The 15,560-nt window shown below is 34.9% G+C and overlaps 2 protein-coding genes across 2 annotated transcripts; one reads left to right on the forward strand and one right to left on the reverse strand.

Annotated features, from left to right (window-relative positions):
* Positions 1 to 7: 7 nt before the first annotated feature.
* LOC118751399 (tryptophan--tRNA ligase, cytoplasmic-like) lies at positions 8 to 2,306 on the reverse strand (the record flags this gene model as incomplete). Its single annotated transcript, XM_036486220.1, has 5 exons — positions 2,065 to 2,306; positions 1,776 to 2,010; positions 1,490 to 1,718; positions 503 to 685; positions 8 to 444 (listed from the first exon to the last, which is right to left on the reverse strand). Coding segments are annotated over exons 1-5 (1,090 nt in total), but the record flags the coding sequence as incomplete, so codon positions are not given.
* Positions 2,307 to 3,152: 846 nt separating this feature from the next.
* LOC118751397 (vacuolar protein sorting-associated protein 16 homolog) lies at positions 3,153 to 6,498 on the forward strand. Its single transcript, XM_036486218.1, has 12 exons — positions 3,153 to 3,318; positions 3,386 to 3,575; positions 3,650 to 3,796; positions 3,853 to 3,982; positions 4,074 to 4,762; positions 4,827 to 4,954; positions 5,019 to 5,167; positions 5,223 to 5,344; positions 5,409 to 5,570; positions 5,622 to 5,896; positions 5,953 to 6,282; positions 6,342 to 6,498. The coding sequence occupies exons 1-12, from the start codon at positions 3,263 to 3,265 to the stop codon at positions 6,487 to 6,489; spliced, it is 2,526 nt and encodes an 841-aa protein (XP_036342111.1). The 5' UTR covers positions 3,153 to 3,262; the 3' UTR covers positions 6,490 to 6,498.
* The last annotated feature ends 9,062 nt before the right edge of the window (positions 6,499 to 15,560 follow it).

Raw genomic sequence — 15,560 nt, forward strand, 5'->3', positions numbered from 1 at the left:
AATTTGCGATGCTCCTCGACTGTGGCACGTCCACCCGAAAATGCATATTTATTAATTTTATTCTTTATTTGTTTTGGTGTATCGGTAAGGAATACTGCTGAATTCTGATCACTGGCTGACATTTTTGATTTCGCGCCTTGAAGTGCGGGGAAAAAGCTTGAATGTAGCAGCGCACATTTTGGGAATCCCAAACGTGGTGCTACGTCACGTGTCATACGAAAGTACGGATCTTGATCGATCGCACATGGTATGAGGCAGTGTACTGGTTTCTTACCAGTAAAAATAAAAGGGAACGTACTGGAGAGTGCTGGTGCAGCTTGTACGGCAGGAAAACCAATTTTTCCAATGATATCAGAGTCACCAAATCCGAATATACCTTTTACTTGATTAAAGGTGACACATTTTTGAATGCGAATAATGTTCTGATACATTGCAGGGCATTTCCTGAAACAAATATGCATACATTAAAATAGACATAAAACTTAATAAACTAAAAATTTACCCAATGAAATCCAAGTCGTTGAAGATAAAAGTTTTTTCTGCATCAAAACCGATAGCTATAATATCTTTTGCGTTTTCATATGCCAATTGAATAGCTTCTTCAATTTTCAGATCCTTCCACAGCGATTTCTCATCATCAGTTAACTGTATAACCAGCGGTACATCGAATGTCTCTTGCAACCATCTAATGGGAAGTATAAAGGAGATAGAAGAAGAATTTAATAAAGTGGCATAAAATATTATAAAAATGTATATGCAAATAAAAAAATAAAAGAGTTAAGCGGCATTTTAATCGTATTTACTTTACGCAACCATCTAATGGGAAGTAATAGGAGATAATGCGAAGAATTTAATAAAGTGCCATAAAATGTTATAAAAATATATATGCAAGTAAAAAAATAAAAGAACTAGCTGCTCATACTATGAACTTAACTGGCATTTTAATCGTATTTACTTTACTAATACGGTAATACTCATACATGTCAACATATATTTTAAAAATATATATGCAAGTTAAAAAAAAAGAGAACTAGCCGCTCATACTATGAACCACGGTTTTTGCGAATATTATTCCAAAATAAAAGTCCTTTTCGGATAATAAAGAAACCGCCTATCCAAATTAAACAAATTTGGTATCATATGAAAGAGGACTGAAATAGCTTTAAACTAGAACTATTTAGAAATAATGAACGGCCTCTATTTATATTTCTTTCATAATTTAATACTAAAGAAATGCATATTCATGACACAAGGTTTGTTCTATAGTAATTAATTAAAATTTTTTATTGAAACATGTTTCAATTTGTGGCTTCCCTCGTTTATACATTTCAGTTTTAAAGATACATATTTAAGTCCTCTTTCATTTGATACCAAAGGAAAAGATTTTATTTCGGAATAATATTCGCAACAACCCTGCTATGAACTAAAGGGCATTGTAATCGTCTTTACTTTACTAATACTCTAATACTCTTAACATGTCAACACATACTTGGCCATATAAAATGGTATTAAATGTCCGATATGCAATGATCCCGAACTTGGTCCGCGTCCAGTATAAAGATAAAATGGTTTTCCTTGTTCTTTCAGAGTCAAAATCGTATGAAAATCACGATGAGAGAAGAAAATACCACGACGTATAAAATGATGTACTGGTTTTCCAGTTATCTTTTCAAATCGTGTTATCAGCTCTTCATCTATTTTCGAGGAACCAAAACGTTCTACAAATGATTTTTTCAGTTATTGAAGTACTAAAATAAAAATAAAAAATTGCTTACTTATTAGCTTGTCGTAATCTATGCCTTCATCATTAGCACAGGTTACATTCCACGGATCCACAACATCAGCGTCATCTTCCGTGGCCTCTACACCGTTCGGTACCTTGTCTACTTTAACATCACCAGGACTATTCAACGTGAGTGCGTCCACACCTTCTGCTACACCTGGAGATTCACTTGTATCCATATTTGTAGATGGTTGTTGGACTAACCTGGCGGCTCTGACACGTGTGCACTGCATGATGGAATGTTTGATTTAAAAGATGAAATTTAAAATATATATACATACGCGCATTGTTGCACTTTTAATCTTCCTGCCCTCCACTCACCCGTATGCTTTGTGTTTGTTATTAGTTAATGTAATGTGTAAGAAAACACTAGTTTTTACAACCTATTGATTCAAGAACACGTTAGACCCGTAAATTTAGCAACAATTTACATGATATACGGTTATTCACATATTCGTTTTGCATTTACCAGCGAATCAAATCAGCTGATCTAGTTGACAACTTAATGCACAGTGTTCAGTTGACAACTAATGTTCTGCAAAAAACGCATGAACACAAACAGTAGCGCCGAAAATTGGAGGAGAGCGCGCAAAACAAGTTAATTATATGGGGCAGCCATTTATTTATATATTGCTTAAAAAGGGCCTACGATAGTGAATGTGGCATTAATCAGTTTTAGAAAAAAAAAAAATGGTGCTCGGCATATATGTAAGGTCCAATTCGGTATTCCTCTGACTGAAACTAGTGAATCTGTCAAAAAATAAAAATTCCTCCGAGCGAGAGAGTAACATTGGAAAGTACGGGATAGCTTTCTAGTAAAAAATTGTAACTTCTGTCAACAACAACATAACCTCCAAATTTTGGTTGTAATATTTGCTTATTCTATACGTAAACACACTCAGCTCCCACATATAAATAACCAAAAATACTTTCACTTAAACAAGAAATTAAATACTTTTCAACATGCATTAGCACAGTGTACTTTTCTTTTGTTTACAATTTGGTTGCCAAACACACTACAGCTGATCGTTTGACACATTTACCAGAACTTGCCAGCAAAAAATCTTTGGACTAAAACTGGAAACTTCTGACAGAGAGATGACCTTTTTATAAGCTTTTATTTACTCTCTTTTTTGTCCTCTCAATAGTCAGAGAACCGAGTACGGGATCGATTTCCAGTAAAATCTGACTGATTCTGACTATATCAGACTAGTCCGGACTCGTACGGGTTCGCAACAAAAAATACTTCTAGTATTCAAGAATTACATACAATGTGCTGCATCTATTGTAATTTTAGAGACATCCGATCACTGTCCCACTGGTTATAACGATATCGATAGTCTTAAATTTTGTTAACAGATATATCGATAACATTGCTTAAATGTTTCCATCCCTAATCATTAAGTGCATTTGTTATTATTTTGCAAGTAGGAGTTTCTTGTAATTTTTCGATTTTCTACTAAACAAAGAAAACTCAAAATGCCGATTATGTATAACACGGGCGATTGGTTCGTCCTACGCCCGGATACGTATAGGTAATATATCGAAGGTTTTATATTCACTATGTATAATCCAGTTCAATATACGCGCTACATTTTCAAGAAAATTGGACCTTTTTACTCCCGACTGGCCACTGGATGTGGACTTGGAGTACATGAAAGTTGTGGGCGCACCGTTTGGTGGACCATTAGCCGTGATGCGAGATCCAAAGCAAATTGTACCAGTTAAAGGTAGTGTCAAACCCACGATACGCATATTCGACACAGCCGGTCTGGAGTTGGCCAAAATCATGGTTTGTATATAATACGGAAAAAATAATGCATATTTGTAAATGAATCTTTTTACACAATTCCAAATTGGTTACAGTGGAACCACGGCAAACTAATTAACATGGGCTGGTCAGATATGGAGGAGCTTATTTGTGTCCAAGATGATGCATTAGTATTTATTTATGACATGTTTGGCAACGAAAAGGACTCATACAGTATGGGCCAAGAGGCTAGTTTAACCAAGGTGTGTGTTTGATAAAAAAAAATTTTCTTTTTTGCAATTATAAATATTTAATTTAGATTGTGGATGCTAAAATATTTCAATCCACTTCCGGTACCGGCATAGCCGTGCTTACAACAACCGGACGCATATTCTTGAAACTCAATAACGCGAAAGACGTTCGTACACGACAACTTCCAGAAATTCCAAGTTAGTTAATCACAAAAAATATCATTTTTTGTGGTAGTAAAGTTAAATGATATATATAAGTATATACATTGTTATGGTATGGCTTTTTCAGAATCCGCGTCAGAATGCACTTGTTGGGAAATAATCACAGAAGAACGAAACACATATTGTTTGTTGGGTCGTGATCAAGAAATTATTAAATTATTCCCTGGCGAGTCCGTGGGCACGATTAAACGAAATCTCTTTGACCGACCGTTCGAACGCATACTACTCATGTCAGTGTCTTACAATCATCAAAATCTAGCGTTGTATACAAATAATGGGCTCCTATGGCTAGGCTCAGTAGATATGAATAAAAAATATTGTGAATTTGACACAGGAAGAAAAGATATTCCACGGCAAATTGAATGGGTTATGAGCTCTGAGAACCATCAGGCTGATGCTGTAGTCATATCCTATCCTTCATTCCTATTGGTTGTTAACCGCAATGGCGATAAAAATCTGTTCACCTATGATCCAGCAATTTTTCTCGTGGCCGAAATGGATGGTGTACGAATTATAACTAACAACGCACATGAAATGATTCAAAAGTTGCCGAAGTGTGTACAAAATATATTTGCGGTAAACAGCCAAGAACCTTCCAGCTTTTTATTTGAGGCACAAAAGAAATACCAGGAAAAATCACACCAAGCTGATGAATATTTGAGTTTGTTTCGCAACAAAATGGACATAGCAGTAGACGAATGCATCGAAGCAGCAGGTTATGAATTCTGCACGGAGACACAAAAGAGCCTGTTACGTGTAAATAATTTTGCTAATTTGCGCTAAACATAAAAAATTAAATATATTATAACTTCCATTTAAGACTGCGTACTTTGGCAAAGGTTTCATTCCTTCACACAATCCTGATGAATATATGCGGATACTCAGAATACTACGCGTGCTTAATGCTTTACGTCATGAAAAAATTGCAATGCCATTGACTTATAAACAGTAATTTGCTTCAAATTTTTATATCTTAGTAAATTAAAGGTGCGCGATTTAAATTTTATTCTAGATTTTGTCATCTGAAACCGGAAGTTGTGCTAGGCCGCCTAGTCTTTCGGAAACATTATGCCATTGCAATACAGGTAGCAAAACACCTGAAATTACCAGAGTCGTGGATTTTAGAACACTGGGCTTACCACAAAGTTGTAAATGACAAAAGTAAGCCAAATAAGAATTCGTGCCACTTGCAGCGCAAGTAACTATTTTATTACAGACGATAATGAGGTTGCGCGAAAAATTACCGAAAAATTCAAAAATCCTTCAGTGCAAGGGATCTCTTTTTGTAACATTGCTGAAAAGGCGCATGATGTGGGACGCGATGAACTTGCTATAAAAGTATTTGCATGAACATATTAAATTTGTAGATATGCAAAAATGTGATACATTTTTAATTTATTAGCTGCTTGAACTGGAACCTCGCGCATCATTGCAAGTGCCGCTATTGCTAAAATTGGGCAAGTATGACCGCGCCATTAGAAGTGCCACGCAATCTGGGGATACGGAGCTGGTGGCTACTGTGCTATTGGAGATTAAAAAGAAAATGATGCTTGCAAATTTTAATGTAAATAACTTTTAAAAATACCATCAGTTATGTAATAATGCCACATTTCAGATAATTATACGCGAATATCCTATGGCTTTAAATATCTACAAGAAAATGATGAACGAATGGAGTCGGACTGCGCTGTATGATATCTACAATCAAGAGGATGACCAAAAATCCATTGCCGAGTACCATTTCCGCAATGCACTCGAGAGCGATAGCTTAGAGTCAAATCTGCCTATCATAGCCAATAGTTATACACAGGGGCGAAAGCATGTCGAGGCTGAATTGTGTGCTGACACAGGAAAAATATTGAAAATGCAAAAGAATGTATTAACTCCCAAGTGAGTCTCAATGCATAATTTACAAAAAGTTCCAATTAAAGTCGAATAATTTTTAGATACAGCAAGGTGCATCAAATCAGCTTCAATGGTCTCTCCATACATGACACGATGCTACTGTTGCTACAGATTGGAGAGCTCAAAGAAGCGGAAAAGATCAAAAATGACTTCAAGGTACCAGATAAGCGCTTTTGGTGGTTGCGCATTATAACCTTGTCTGAAAAATACAAATGGGATGACTTGGAGAAATTTGCAAAAAGTAAAAAAAGTCCCATTGGTTATGAGCCGTTTGTAGAGATGTGTCTACAGCAAAATAATTTGCATGAGGCACGCAAATACATTATGAAATGTCGGGATGATCGGAAGGCGCATTGGTATTTACGTGCAGAGTGAGTTTTAAGACAATATTTAACTATGTACTATAATTATAAACAATATACTTTTGTAGATTATGGGATGAAGCTGCGGATAGCGCATTTGAACAACGTGATATCAACACATTATATGCCGTACAAAATAAAGCAAGTGCGAATGGTAATCGCATGCTATTAGAGAAAATCAGCTCGTATATTGCGCAGTTGGCTTCAAAAAAATAAAATCCTATAGATACACAATTTTATATTTGTAAGTATTAAACCAATAACGCAATGATATAAAAATGAAAAATACTGTAATCATTCATCTGTAATTATAACTATGTACACATATTAAACATTATCACAATATTCCAGCCAAACAATATGTTAAATATGCACGAGAGGTAATAAAAAGTGAGCAACATCGGATAAATCAAAGATGTGTAATGCTGAAATTCTACTTGGCATTGAAAAATGCATGGCATATAAAAAAATGCCATTTGGAAACCATATACATATGTAATACACACTCTTATATTGGCAGTAAGAGCTAGTACCGTCCGAAAACATTACAGTACAGATAAATCAACAAACACGCACGAAAGAAAAGGAACACATACGTTTATAAATAAACATGTATACAACCCATACACAAAAACGGCGCTCACGTACACAATACATTCACAAAAACGGTACTGACTCTCTCACTTTCACTGATTTCGGAATACTTACACATTGAGAAGTTAGCTTACTGCCAATATAGAGGTATTACATAATAAGTTGGAAACGAATTTAATATTTTTCTTAACGTTCCATGGTATTTCTTAACGCCAACTTTGTCATTTAAATTTGTTTCATTTAATGCCTAGTAGAAACCCAGCATAAAGTGTTGATTTTAATTGTATTCTAATAATATTTTTTTAATAAATAATTACATAATTTAATTAATAAAAAAATGTTAGTGTTCATATATGTACTATCAAATGACCGCTTGCTTCGCGGCGGTTTTGATTTTTCTAATGCAAAAATGGGGCTGAAAATGAAAATCGGTTTTTTACGTAAATTTCTTAGTTCACGTTGACTCAAGAGCAGAACCCTCCTGAAGCATATCTTGGAACTGCTGTATTGATGCGATGCGTCATGTAAGCAAATAAAAGTTCTTATAAGGAAATAGGACGAAGGAGTTATCCAAAGAGAATAAAGACTCTTTTGTTCTCTCTATATCTTTGAGCTAGATTCCGTGAGGTCTCCTGGATGGCGAACACTTCTTCTTGATACACCTTTGACACGTTTATGTTCCTAAGATATCTGAAAGACTAGAGATTACTTTGATCCATGATCTGATCTCTTTGAGTCTTACTGCTGCATTAACAGTTGCTCCGAGCAATTTCACTATGCTTCATTGATATGAATAGTTGCGTTCCAGATGCTTCACGATTTGCAGGTTTTTACAGGAAGTCGTTCCAGGTGACCACCTCCCATAAGGTTTATTAATGGGGAAAACAGCTGTTCCTGCAAATCGTGAATTTCGTGAATATCGTGAAGCATCTGGAACGCAACTTATATATGTAAAGTAATTTCGTATAACATAAGCATAGAGCAGACCATAAATACGGGGTTCTTGATGCTTAAGCTGCCTTTACATGAGGCGATTCAACATTGCTCTGGAAAAATCGCTCCTAAGAATTAGCCAGTACCAAAATACTGAGAAAGAAACTTCCTGAGTTTTGTGCGAACAGGAATGAGCAAACATTTTCAAGCTTCACCGCCAGCTGGCGTCCACGGTTGCATTTCGAACATAATAATTTTTTGAAATTATTTCAGGTGGAAAACAAAACAGTACCAATACGTATATTTCTTCTTATTCTGACTTTCTTCAACATACGCTTCAATTTCTTTGTGGAAATCACTGTCGGATTTCCTATATGGACAGTGGTGTGAACTGCGTTTCCATTACGAATACAGCTATTTCAGCCGAGTACCTTTCAAATGTTTGGAAATAATTACATTCATTGAATAAACAAATAATTACATATTTCTTTCATTAGTAAATCGTAACAAGATTGTAAATTTTTAAATTTAACGAACTTGTTGATTCAAATTAATGTTGACCAAAATGCAACCGTGTGCCGCAATCCTGCTTGCAAATTCTTGCTGGCAAAAATTTTCCCAGCATGAATTTGCAACTTCCCCTCCAAATGAAATGTCCAAAGCCAGAAGCCAGAGAACCGAGGGATAAAAATCAGGGAAAGAAGTATAAGTTCGGGCAAAATCGGCGCAGGTATCAAATACTGTTGTTTCAATTTCTCTAAACTACCATTGCATGATAAGCAGGGGTATTTTTTTACTTAGACTTAATGATATAATTAAACCAAGTGTGGTAGAAATCGATAAAGTGGTTACCGAGATACCCCTTGTAGTCATAAGGTGGCCGGTGCCACGCCCAATTCCTCAAAGTCTATAGCAGTCTTATTTACTGCAAAGAGATTGTTGTGACTATTAATTTTGAGTAAATTAGCCTCTTCTGTTATTGAAATATCGGAGTATAATTTAAGCCCGATTTGATAAAATTTTCAACAAATTGCTTTTCTATACCAAAGTTATTAAGTGCGCCGAGTTTGGTAGAAATTGATAAATCGGTTACCGAGGTACACGTTTGCGGGCATAAGAGGGCGACGCCACGTTCATTATTCAAAATTTTTTAATAATCTAACTTTCATCGCAATAACCGATTTTGAGTGAATTATCTTCAGTAGGTACTGATTTATCGCAGCTTTCGTTTTTCTGTAAAACGCCGTTATTGGGTAGGTGGGCGTGGTTATTGCTTGATTTCAAAGAATTTCAACAGATCTCTTAGCTAGAGCCTAGGCAATGCTCGTACCGGGTTTGGTAAGGACTGGTGAAGCGGCTACTGAGATACAGCGTTTGATAATAAGTAGGCGGTGTCAGTCATTTCTCTTCTGTGCCAACTGACGTCAATTGGAAATGCCCAAGTGAAGCCAAGTTCTTCTCCATCTGGTCTTTCCAACGCAGAGGAGGCCTTCCTCTTCCTCTGTTACCAGCATCGCGAATTTTAATTCGCTGCACTATGCCTGTATCGTTGTAAAGCTCATACAGCTCATCGTTAAATCGTCTGTGGTATTCGCTATCGCCAACGCGTAAGGTCCGTAAATCTTTCGCAGAAACTTTCTCTCAAAAACTCAAAGAGCCACTTCATCAGATGTTTTCATTGTCCATGCCTCCGCGCCATACACCAACACAGGCGTGATGAGTGACTTATACATAGAGTGTGATCTTTGTACGACGAGATAGGACTTTACTTCTTGCCTAATCAGTCCAAAGTAGCACTTGTTGGCAAGAGTGATTCTCCGTTGGATTTCAAGGCTGACATAATTATTGGTGTTAATGCTGGTTCCCAAATAAACGAAGTCATCTATTTTTTCAAACTTGTAACTGTCAACAGTGAAGTGTGTGCCAAGTCGCTTATGCTCTAACTGTTTGTGTGATGACAGGAGATACTTCGTTTTGTCCTCGTTCAGCACCAGACCCATTCGCTTTGCTTCTCTATCTAATCCCGAGAAGGCAAAACAGACGCAGCCCTGTTTTTTTTTTCTGATAATATCGATCTCGTCGGCATACGCCAGCAATTATACGCTCTTGTAAAGGTTTGTCCCTGAGCGGTTCAGTTCTGCGGCTCTGATTATCTTCTCCAACATCAGATTAAAGAAATCACACGAAAGGGAGAAATCTTGTCTGAAACCGGGTTTGGTATCAAATGGCTCGGAGAGGTCCTTCCAAATTCTGACAGGCTTTGAAATCGACAAATAGATGGTGTGTATCGATCCTATTCTCGTGGGTCTTCTCCAAGATTTGGCCTATTGTAAATACCTGATCTATGTTGGATTTGCCAGGCCTAAACTGGCACACACACTGGTAAGGTCCAATCAGTTCGTTGAGGTTGGGCTTCAGTCTTATGCTTAGTAGACTAATCCTGGGGTAGTTGGCGCATATGGCGGGGTCGCCTTTCTTGTGGATTGGGCAGAGCACACTTCAATTCCAGTAGTCGGGCATGCGTTCATCTGACCATATTCTGTACAACAGAGAATTTTTTATGTCGGCCAGAATTTCAAGCTCTTCGCACTCACGTATTTCGGTCTCTCTCTTCTTAATGCCGCAAATACGTCTCGCTTCCCTCTTCAGTTTAATCGCAGCGTAGCCCTATAGGCGGCGTCTTTTCTCTCTGCGGCTTCTTGACATTCCTCATCGTACCAGTTGTTCTTTCGGGCTCGCTGAAATCCAACTGCTTCTCCGGCGGCGTTACTTAATGGTCGGGAAATATGGTTCCACTGCTTGCTTATGTCGGATTGTTGAAGAGTGCTCTCAGAGAGCAAGTGTGTGGGTCTAGTGGCGAATAAATTGGCCTTTTGTTGTGCTTTTCGACGCTTTCCTTGCAGTGGTGAGTTCACATTTTTTGCTGCAAAGAGGCGGCTGCGTATCCTGGCTACAACAAGATAGTGATCCGAGTCGATGATTGGCCCTCGGAATGTACGTACGTCTAAAACACTGGAAGAATGCCTTCCGTCTATCACAACGTGGTCGATTTGTTTTCTCGTTTTTCGATCTGGAGACAGCCATGTAGCTTGGTGGTCTTTTTATGGCGGAACCTAGTACTCAGTCCGTTATCGGAAATTTCGCCGTGGAGGCTGAATTTTCCGACAGTGGCGCCCAAGGTCCCTTCTTTGTCCACCTTGGCATTAAAACCCTTGTACGTTTGCTGTCGTCCTCATCAAAAAAAAGGAGGTGTCATCCGAGGCTTTCTGTTCTTTAAATATCCGGACGTTATAAGCTGCGGTTTCACCGTACGCACAATAATCACTTCTGGCTACTCCCAGATGAATGACATTCAAAAGCTTTCCACTTCTACGCACGGAACCATCCTCCCTCGTCATCCAGTCACGCTACTAGTATTTACTGAAAAAGTTACAAAACAAACAGTGTTATGTGACTTGAAACCAGCTTTATGTGCAGCTATTTGTTTATTTAACATAAAGTAAAAATTACACGTAGTTTGACATTTTTCAAAGGACCATTTATTTTTCCAATTATATATATGTGTGTATATATATACTGTACGTATGTATGTATGTGTATACACCTTAGTATATATGTAGTTATGTATGTTTGTGTATGTATAATGTATGAAGGTATTTAGGTAATAGATCACATAAAGCAAAAAAGAAATATATTTTTTTATATTTAACTAACATTCCTTGCCTTTCATTTCAATATCATTACATTGTTATTCATATTTAAATACATATGTATGTAGTGTATGCATATTTTTACACATTTGTATATTTAATATTGTATGCTAAGGATAATGCTTTACATAAAAATATTAATATTATAATCGTGATTAGTTATTGTATTGTTGATATTTTGTTTGCTTTGTATAGTACAATATATTGACAATTATTACTATAATAATTTTACATAGTATACATATATGTTTTACGAACAAAACACAGCAGTCTTATATAAGATGAAATATTTTTTCTTCAATGTTTTCACTTTTTATTGTTTTTTTTTTCTTTTATTTATTTTTATTTTTTTTAATTTTTATTTCATTTAAAATTTTTTTACGGTGTAATTTTTTTTAAATATTTTTTACAATTACATATATACATACATATGTATGTATGTATGTACATATGTATTTACATATATGAATAAAACTGAACTAAGTTTTTTTAATTGTTAGTCCTACTTGGGTTGGTGGTTAAGAGATAGCAATTTCTGTGTATATTTTATATACCGCTTGTTAAAATCAAATGAAGAGTGTTCTTCAAATTAAAAGAAAATTACATAGAATTGAGAATCCCAGAAGATAATTAAGGTAGGCCTTCTTAAAGCATATTCACATCATCGTAATTTACGGCTCATTTGTAATTTATAAGCAAATCATGCTGAAATCAAGTAATTTCGCTTTGTAAAATCTGTCAATAAATTAACCGCCCTATTCTGTGTTTTCTTTATATATATTTTTTTGTAAAGAAATTTTATCAAATTTCAATTTGTCAAAGGCATTTTAAAACTTGTTAATTTGTCAAGAAAATAACTTTTATTTCTGTGCTAGAATACAAATTCTTGATGAATAATAAAAAATTGACAAATTATAAAGATTTTCAATTTATCAAGTGCATAGAATCGGGCTGTAAATAGAAATGAAATAATTTATCATAAATCAAGAAGCAATTGAAGGAAAAACGGTCATTCATTTATTTTAACCTCCACTGTTGAAGAAATTTGAAAACATACCTTAAGGTATGCAACCATTTGTTTTTTGAAATCAAGTACAAACTACACACTCGTACGTACACGTGCTATAGAAATTTTGAATGAAAATGTGAACTTACTTGATTTAGGTGAAGTAATTTGACCAAATCAAAGTAATTTATGCTGTAATGTGAATATAGTTTAAGTGAAGCGATTCTAAAAGTTTACCCAAGAAAAAAGTGCTTCCTTGCAAGCCTTATTGAAGGTTTTTTTTTTTTATTTACAATTTACGCGAATGTGGAAGTTAATATTATTTATAATTACTAATGAATTTAACATATTCATTTTAAGTTGCAATAAAACATATTTGATAAATTTAAATAAATACCTTGAAGAAGTATGATTTTTTATGAATTAAAGAAGCAGCTTTGAAGGAACTCCTCGAAATTGCCTTCTATGGGTAGCAAAAGCAGAAGACCTTCAATTTGTGCCACTCCGTACATAAAAGAAAGGAGAAAGAAACGCAGAGTGGAGGGCCTCGCGACACTCAAGAAATCCTTTTGCAAGGGTTTTTTAGCTCCTGAAACTATCTGCTGGGATTGCAAACGGGAGTTGGTTTAGGTAACGATTTAATAAATTCTACTTTCGACAGCAGAAACATCAAATACACATATTTTCTAAAACCAAATAAGATAAAGAAATCGTTACAACAAAACTAATGTCAAGCTTTTTTTAATCGCTCTATTCGACCATATTATGAATTCCATGTGGAAAAATATTACCAAAAATTATAAAGCAAAACAAAAAAAAATGTCCAATTTGTTTTTGTTTTGCCTGTTAAACTATGGTAACGATTTATTCACATGGGTTTGGCGATTAGGCTGATTATTAGATACAAATATTACAAACCTTTTGAATTAGGTTCTTTTTTTAGAGCTTTATGCTTTATGTATTCATATGTATGTATTTTTACGTAGTACAATAATTGGAACCTTGAACACACTCATACTAGTAGGCATAGAAAAGCGATATTCTTTAGCTGTATGGGTTAAGACTTTATTTCACAATTCAATTATTATTATTTATTTTTTATTTTTTGATAATCATACTTTCTATGTAAACCATTTTATTATTTTTAACATTCAATTTTAACTTCTTAATACATGCACAAAAGTGAACAGAGCGTATAACTTCTTAATGAATTGTACATAGACGCATTGTAAAGGCGACGACCATTAACAAAAATCATGAAAAGAAAACGCCGCGCTCCTTACCAAGTAGGCATTCGCTTGTTTATTTTTATTTCTTACTTCAAGGGTTTCTTTTAAAGAAAAAATACATAGTTACTAGATACATACATATTTTATTAATTTCAATCATTTGACATCATATCTTCAAACTAATCGGCAAATTAACGCACCTAATATTTCACTATTTACCAACTACGCTAACCATTATGTACAAAAATAATTATAAATACGATTTCTAAACCATAAATTAGTTATAATTTGCCTATAAGAATAGTGACTAGTTAAAGAGAATAAACAAATTTTCATATGCATATGTAGCATATACAAATAGCGTTACATTTTGCTACAGAAAAAGTTAAAATCAAATGATTTGACAGGCTAAAAAGGGCTGTTTTAACAGTGTAGAGTGTAATCATATTCAGAAGTTAATTGTTGATTAACTCCCGAATATGAGACAACTCTCTACTGTGAAAATGGCCATAAACTATTGTATTTAAGAGCGAGTGTGTTAAGAGACAGTAGTAAGACTGAGAGGTAAGGATATGAAAAACTGGCGGCAGCTAGTTCGCGTGGAAAGAAATGCAAATTTGGCCTTAAAGCTTACTTTTACATACATTTGCATGTGTGTATGTAATTTTTTTTATCGAGATTTTTAGTATAAATAATTTTCCTAATTTTTATTACAAGTGCCTTTGCGTAACATTACGAATGCTATTATATTTTTTTTTTATACATACATATATATTCATGTAAATGGGTAAGTATGAGTTTAGGATAATGCTTGTATTCCTTTGAGATAGTTTTTGGTACAGCGAGTTTTGTTAGTTACGATAATTTTTATTTTTTATTTTTTTTTTATATACCTTATTAGCTTTTGGTAGAGACTTATTTAAGTGCATCGAGTACGCAGCCAAAAGCAATGAAATCAATGTGCACTGCCAATACTTAGTCTGATAACCCAAATTCAATTACGAAATTATTTCGAAAATTAATGCTTGCTCGATTACATACATATGTCCATGTATCGCTAGCTTAGAGTGAAAAGTTGCTAAGTCCCAATTTAAAAATTTTACAGGAGGAAAAAAATTTGTATGGCCATTTTCTTCAAGTACTATTGCGCAAAACTTTGAATACAACATTTTTAAAGCAAAGCAAAACTCCATACAAATCAGAGGGATTCGATCTTTATTAAAAGATTTCGTTCTATTTTGGCCTCATGGAATTATCGGAGCTTCTTTTGGACTTAGAAAATTGTCCTTTCATTGAATATAAACGAAAAAAACATAAAACAAGTATGGATCATACTCCTTTTCGAAACGTTGTATTTTTATTTATCTAGCCTCCTGTATTAAAACATGAGTTTTCATAAAAAGTGGACTTAGCAACTTTTAACTCAGCTAGCGACATGAAATTCTTAAATTTGCACTCGCTGTAAATATTGTATAAAAGTATTTTAAAATACTTTTCCCTCCCAAAAAGATTCAAAAAGTTTACGCTGCAAATACAAACAGCAAAATACAAAAGAGTAATTTTGTTGATAAATTTAGGCATTTATAGGCAGTATGTTTTACCCCAGCTGACCAACACACGAGCCTTTAGCGAGTCTGGCTAAATGTCCGCACACAAGCTCGCATGTGAGCAGAAAACCGTTGAAAACTTTTTTGATTGTAAAACCCGGCGCAGGCGGTATGATTTGCGAACATTTGGTCTGCTGAGACATTGGATACCAAAAATTAAAGACAGTTTAGTTTTGTATAAGAATGTAAAAGTCATTCCGTTATGTTA

This window comes from Rhagoletis pomonella, unplaced genomic scaffold, assembly GCF_013731165.1.
Source record: "Rhagoletis pomonella isolate Grant_MI unplaced genomic scaffold, Rhpom_1.0 Rhpom_scaffold_00678, whole genome shotgun sequence".
Classification (NCBI taxonomy): domain Eukaryota; kingdom Metazoa; phylum Arthropoda; class Insecta; order Diptera; family Tephritidae; genus Rhagoletis; species Rhagoletis pomonella.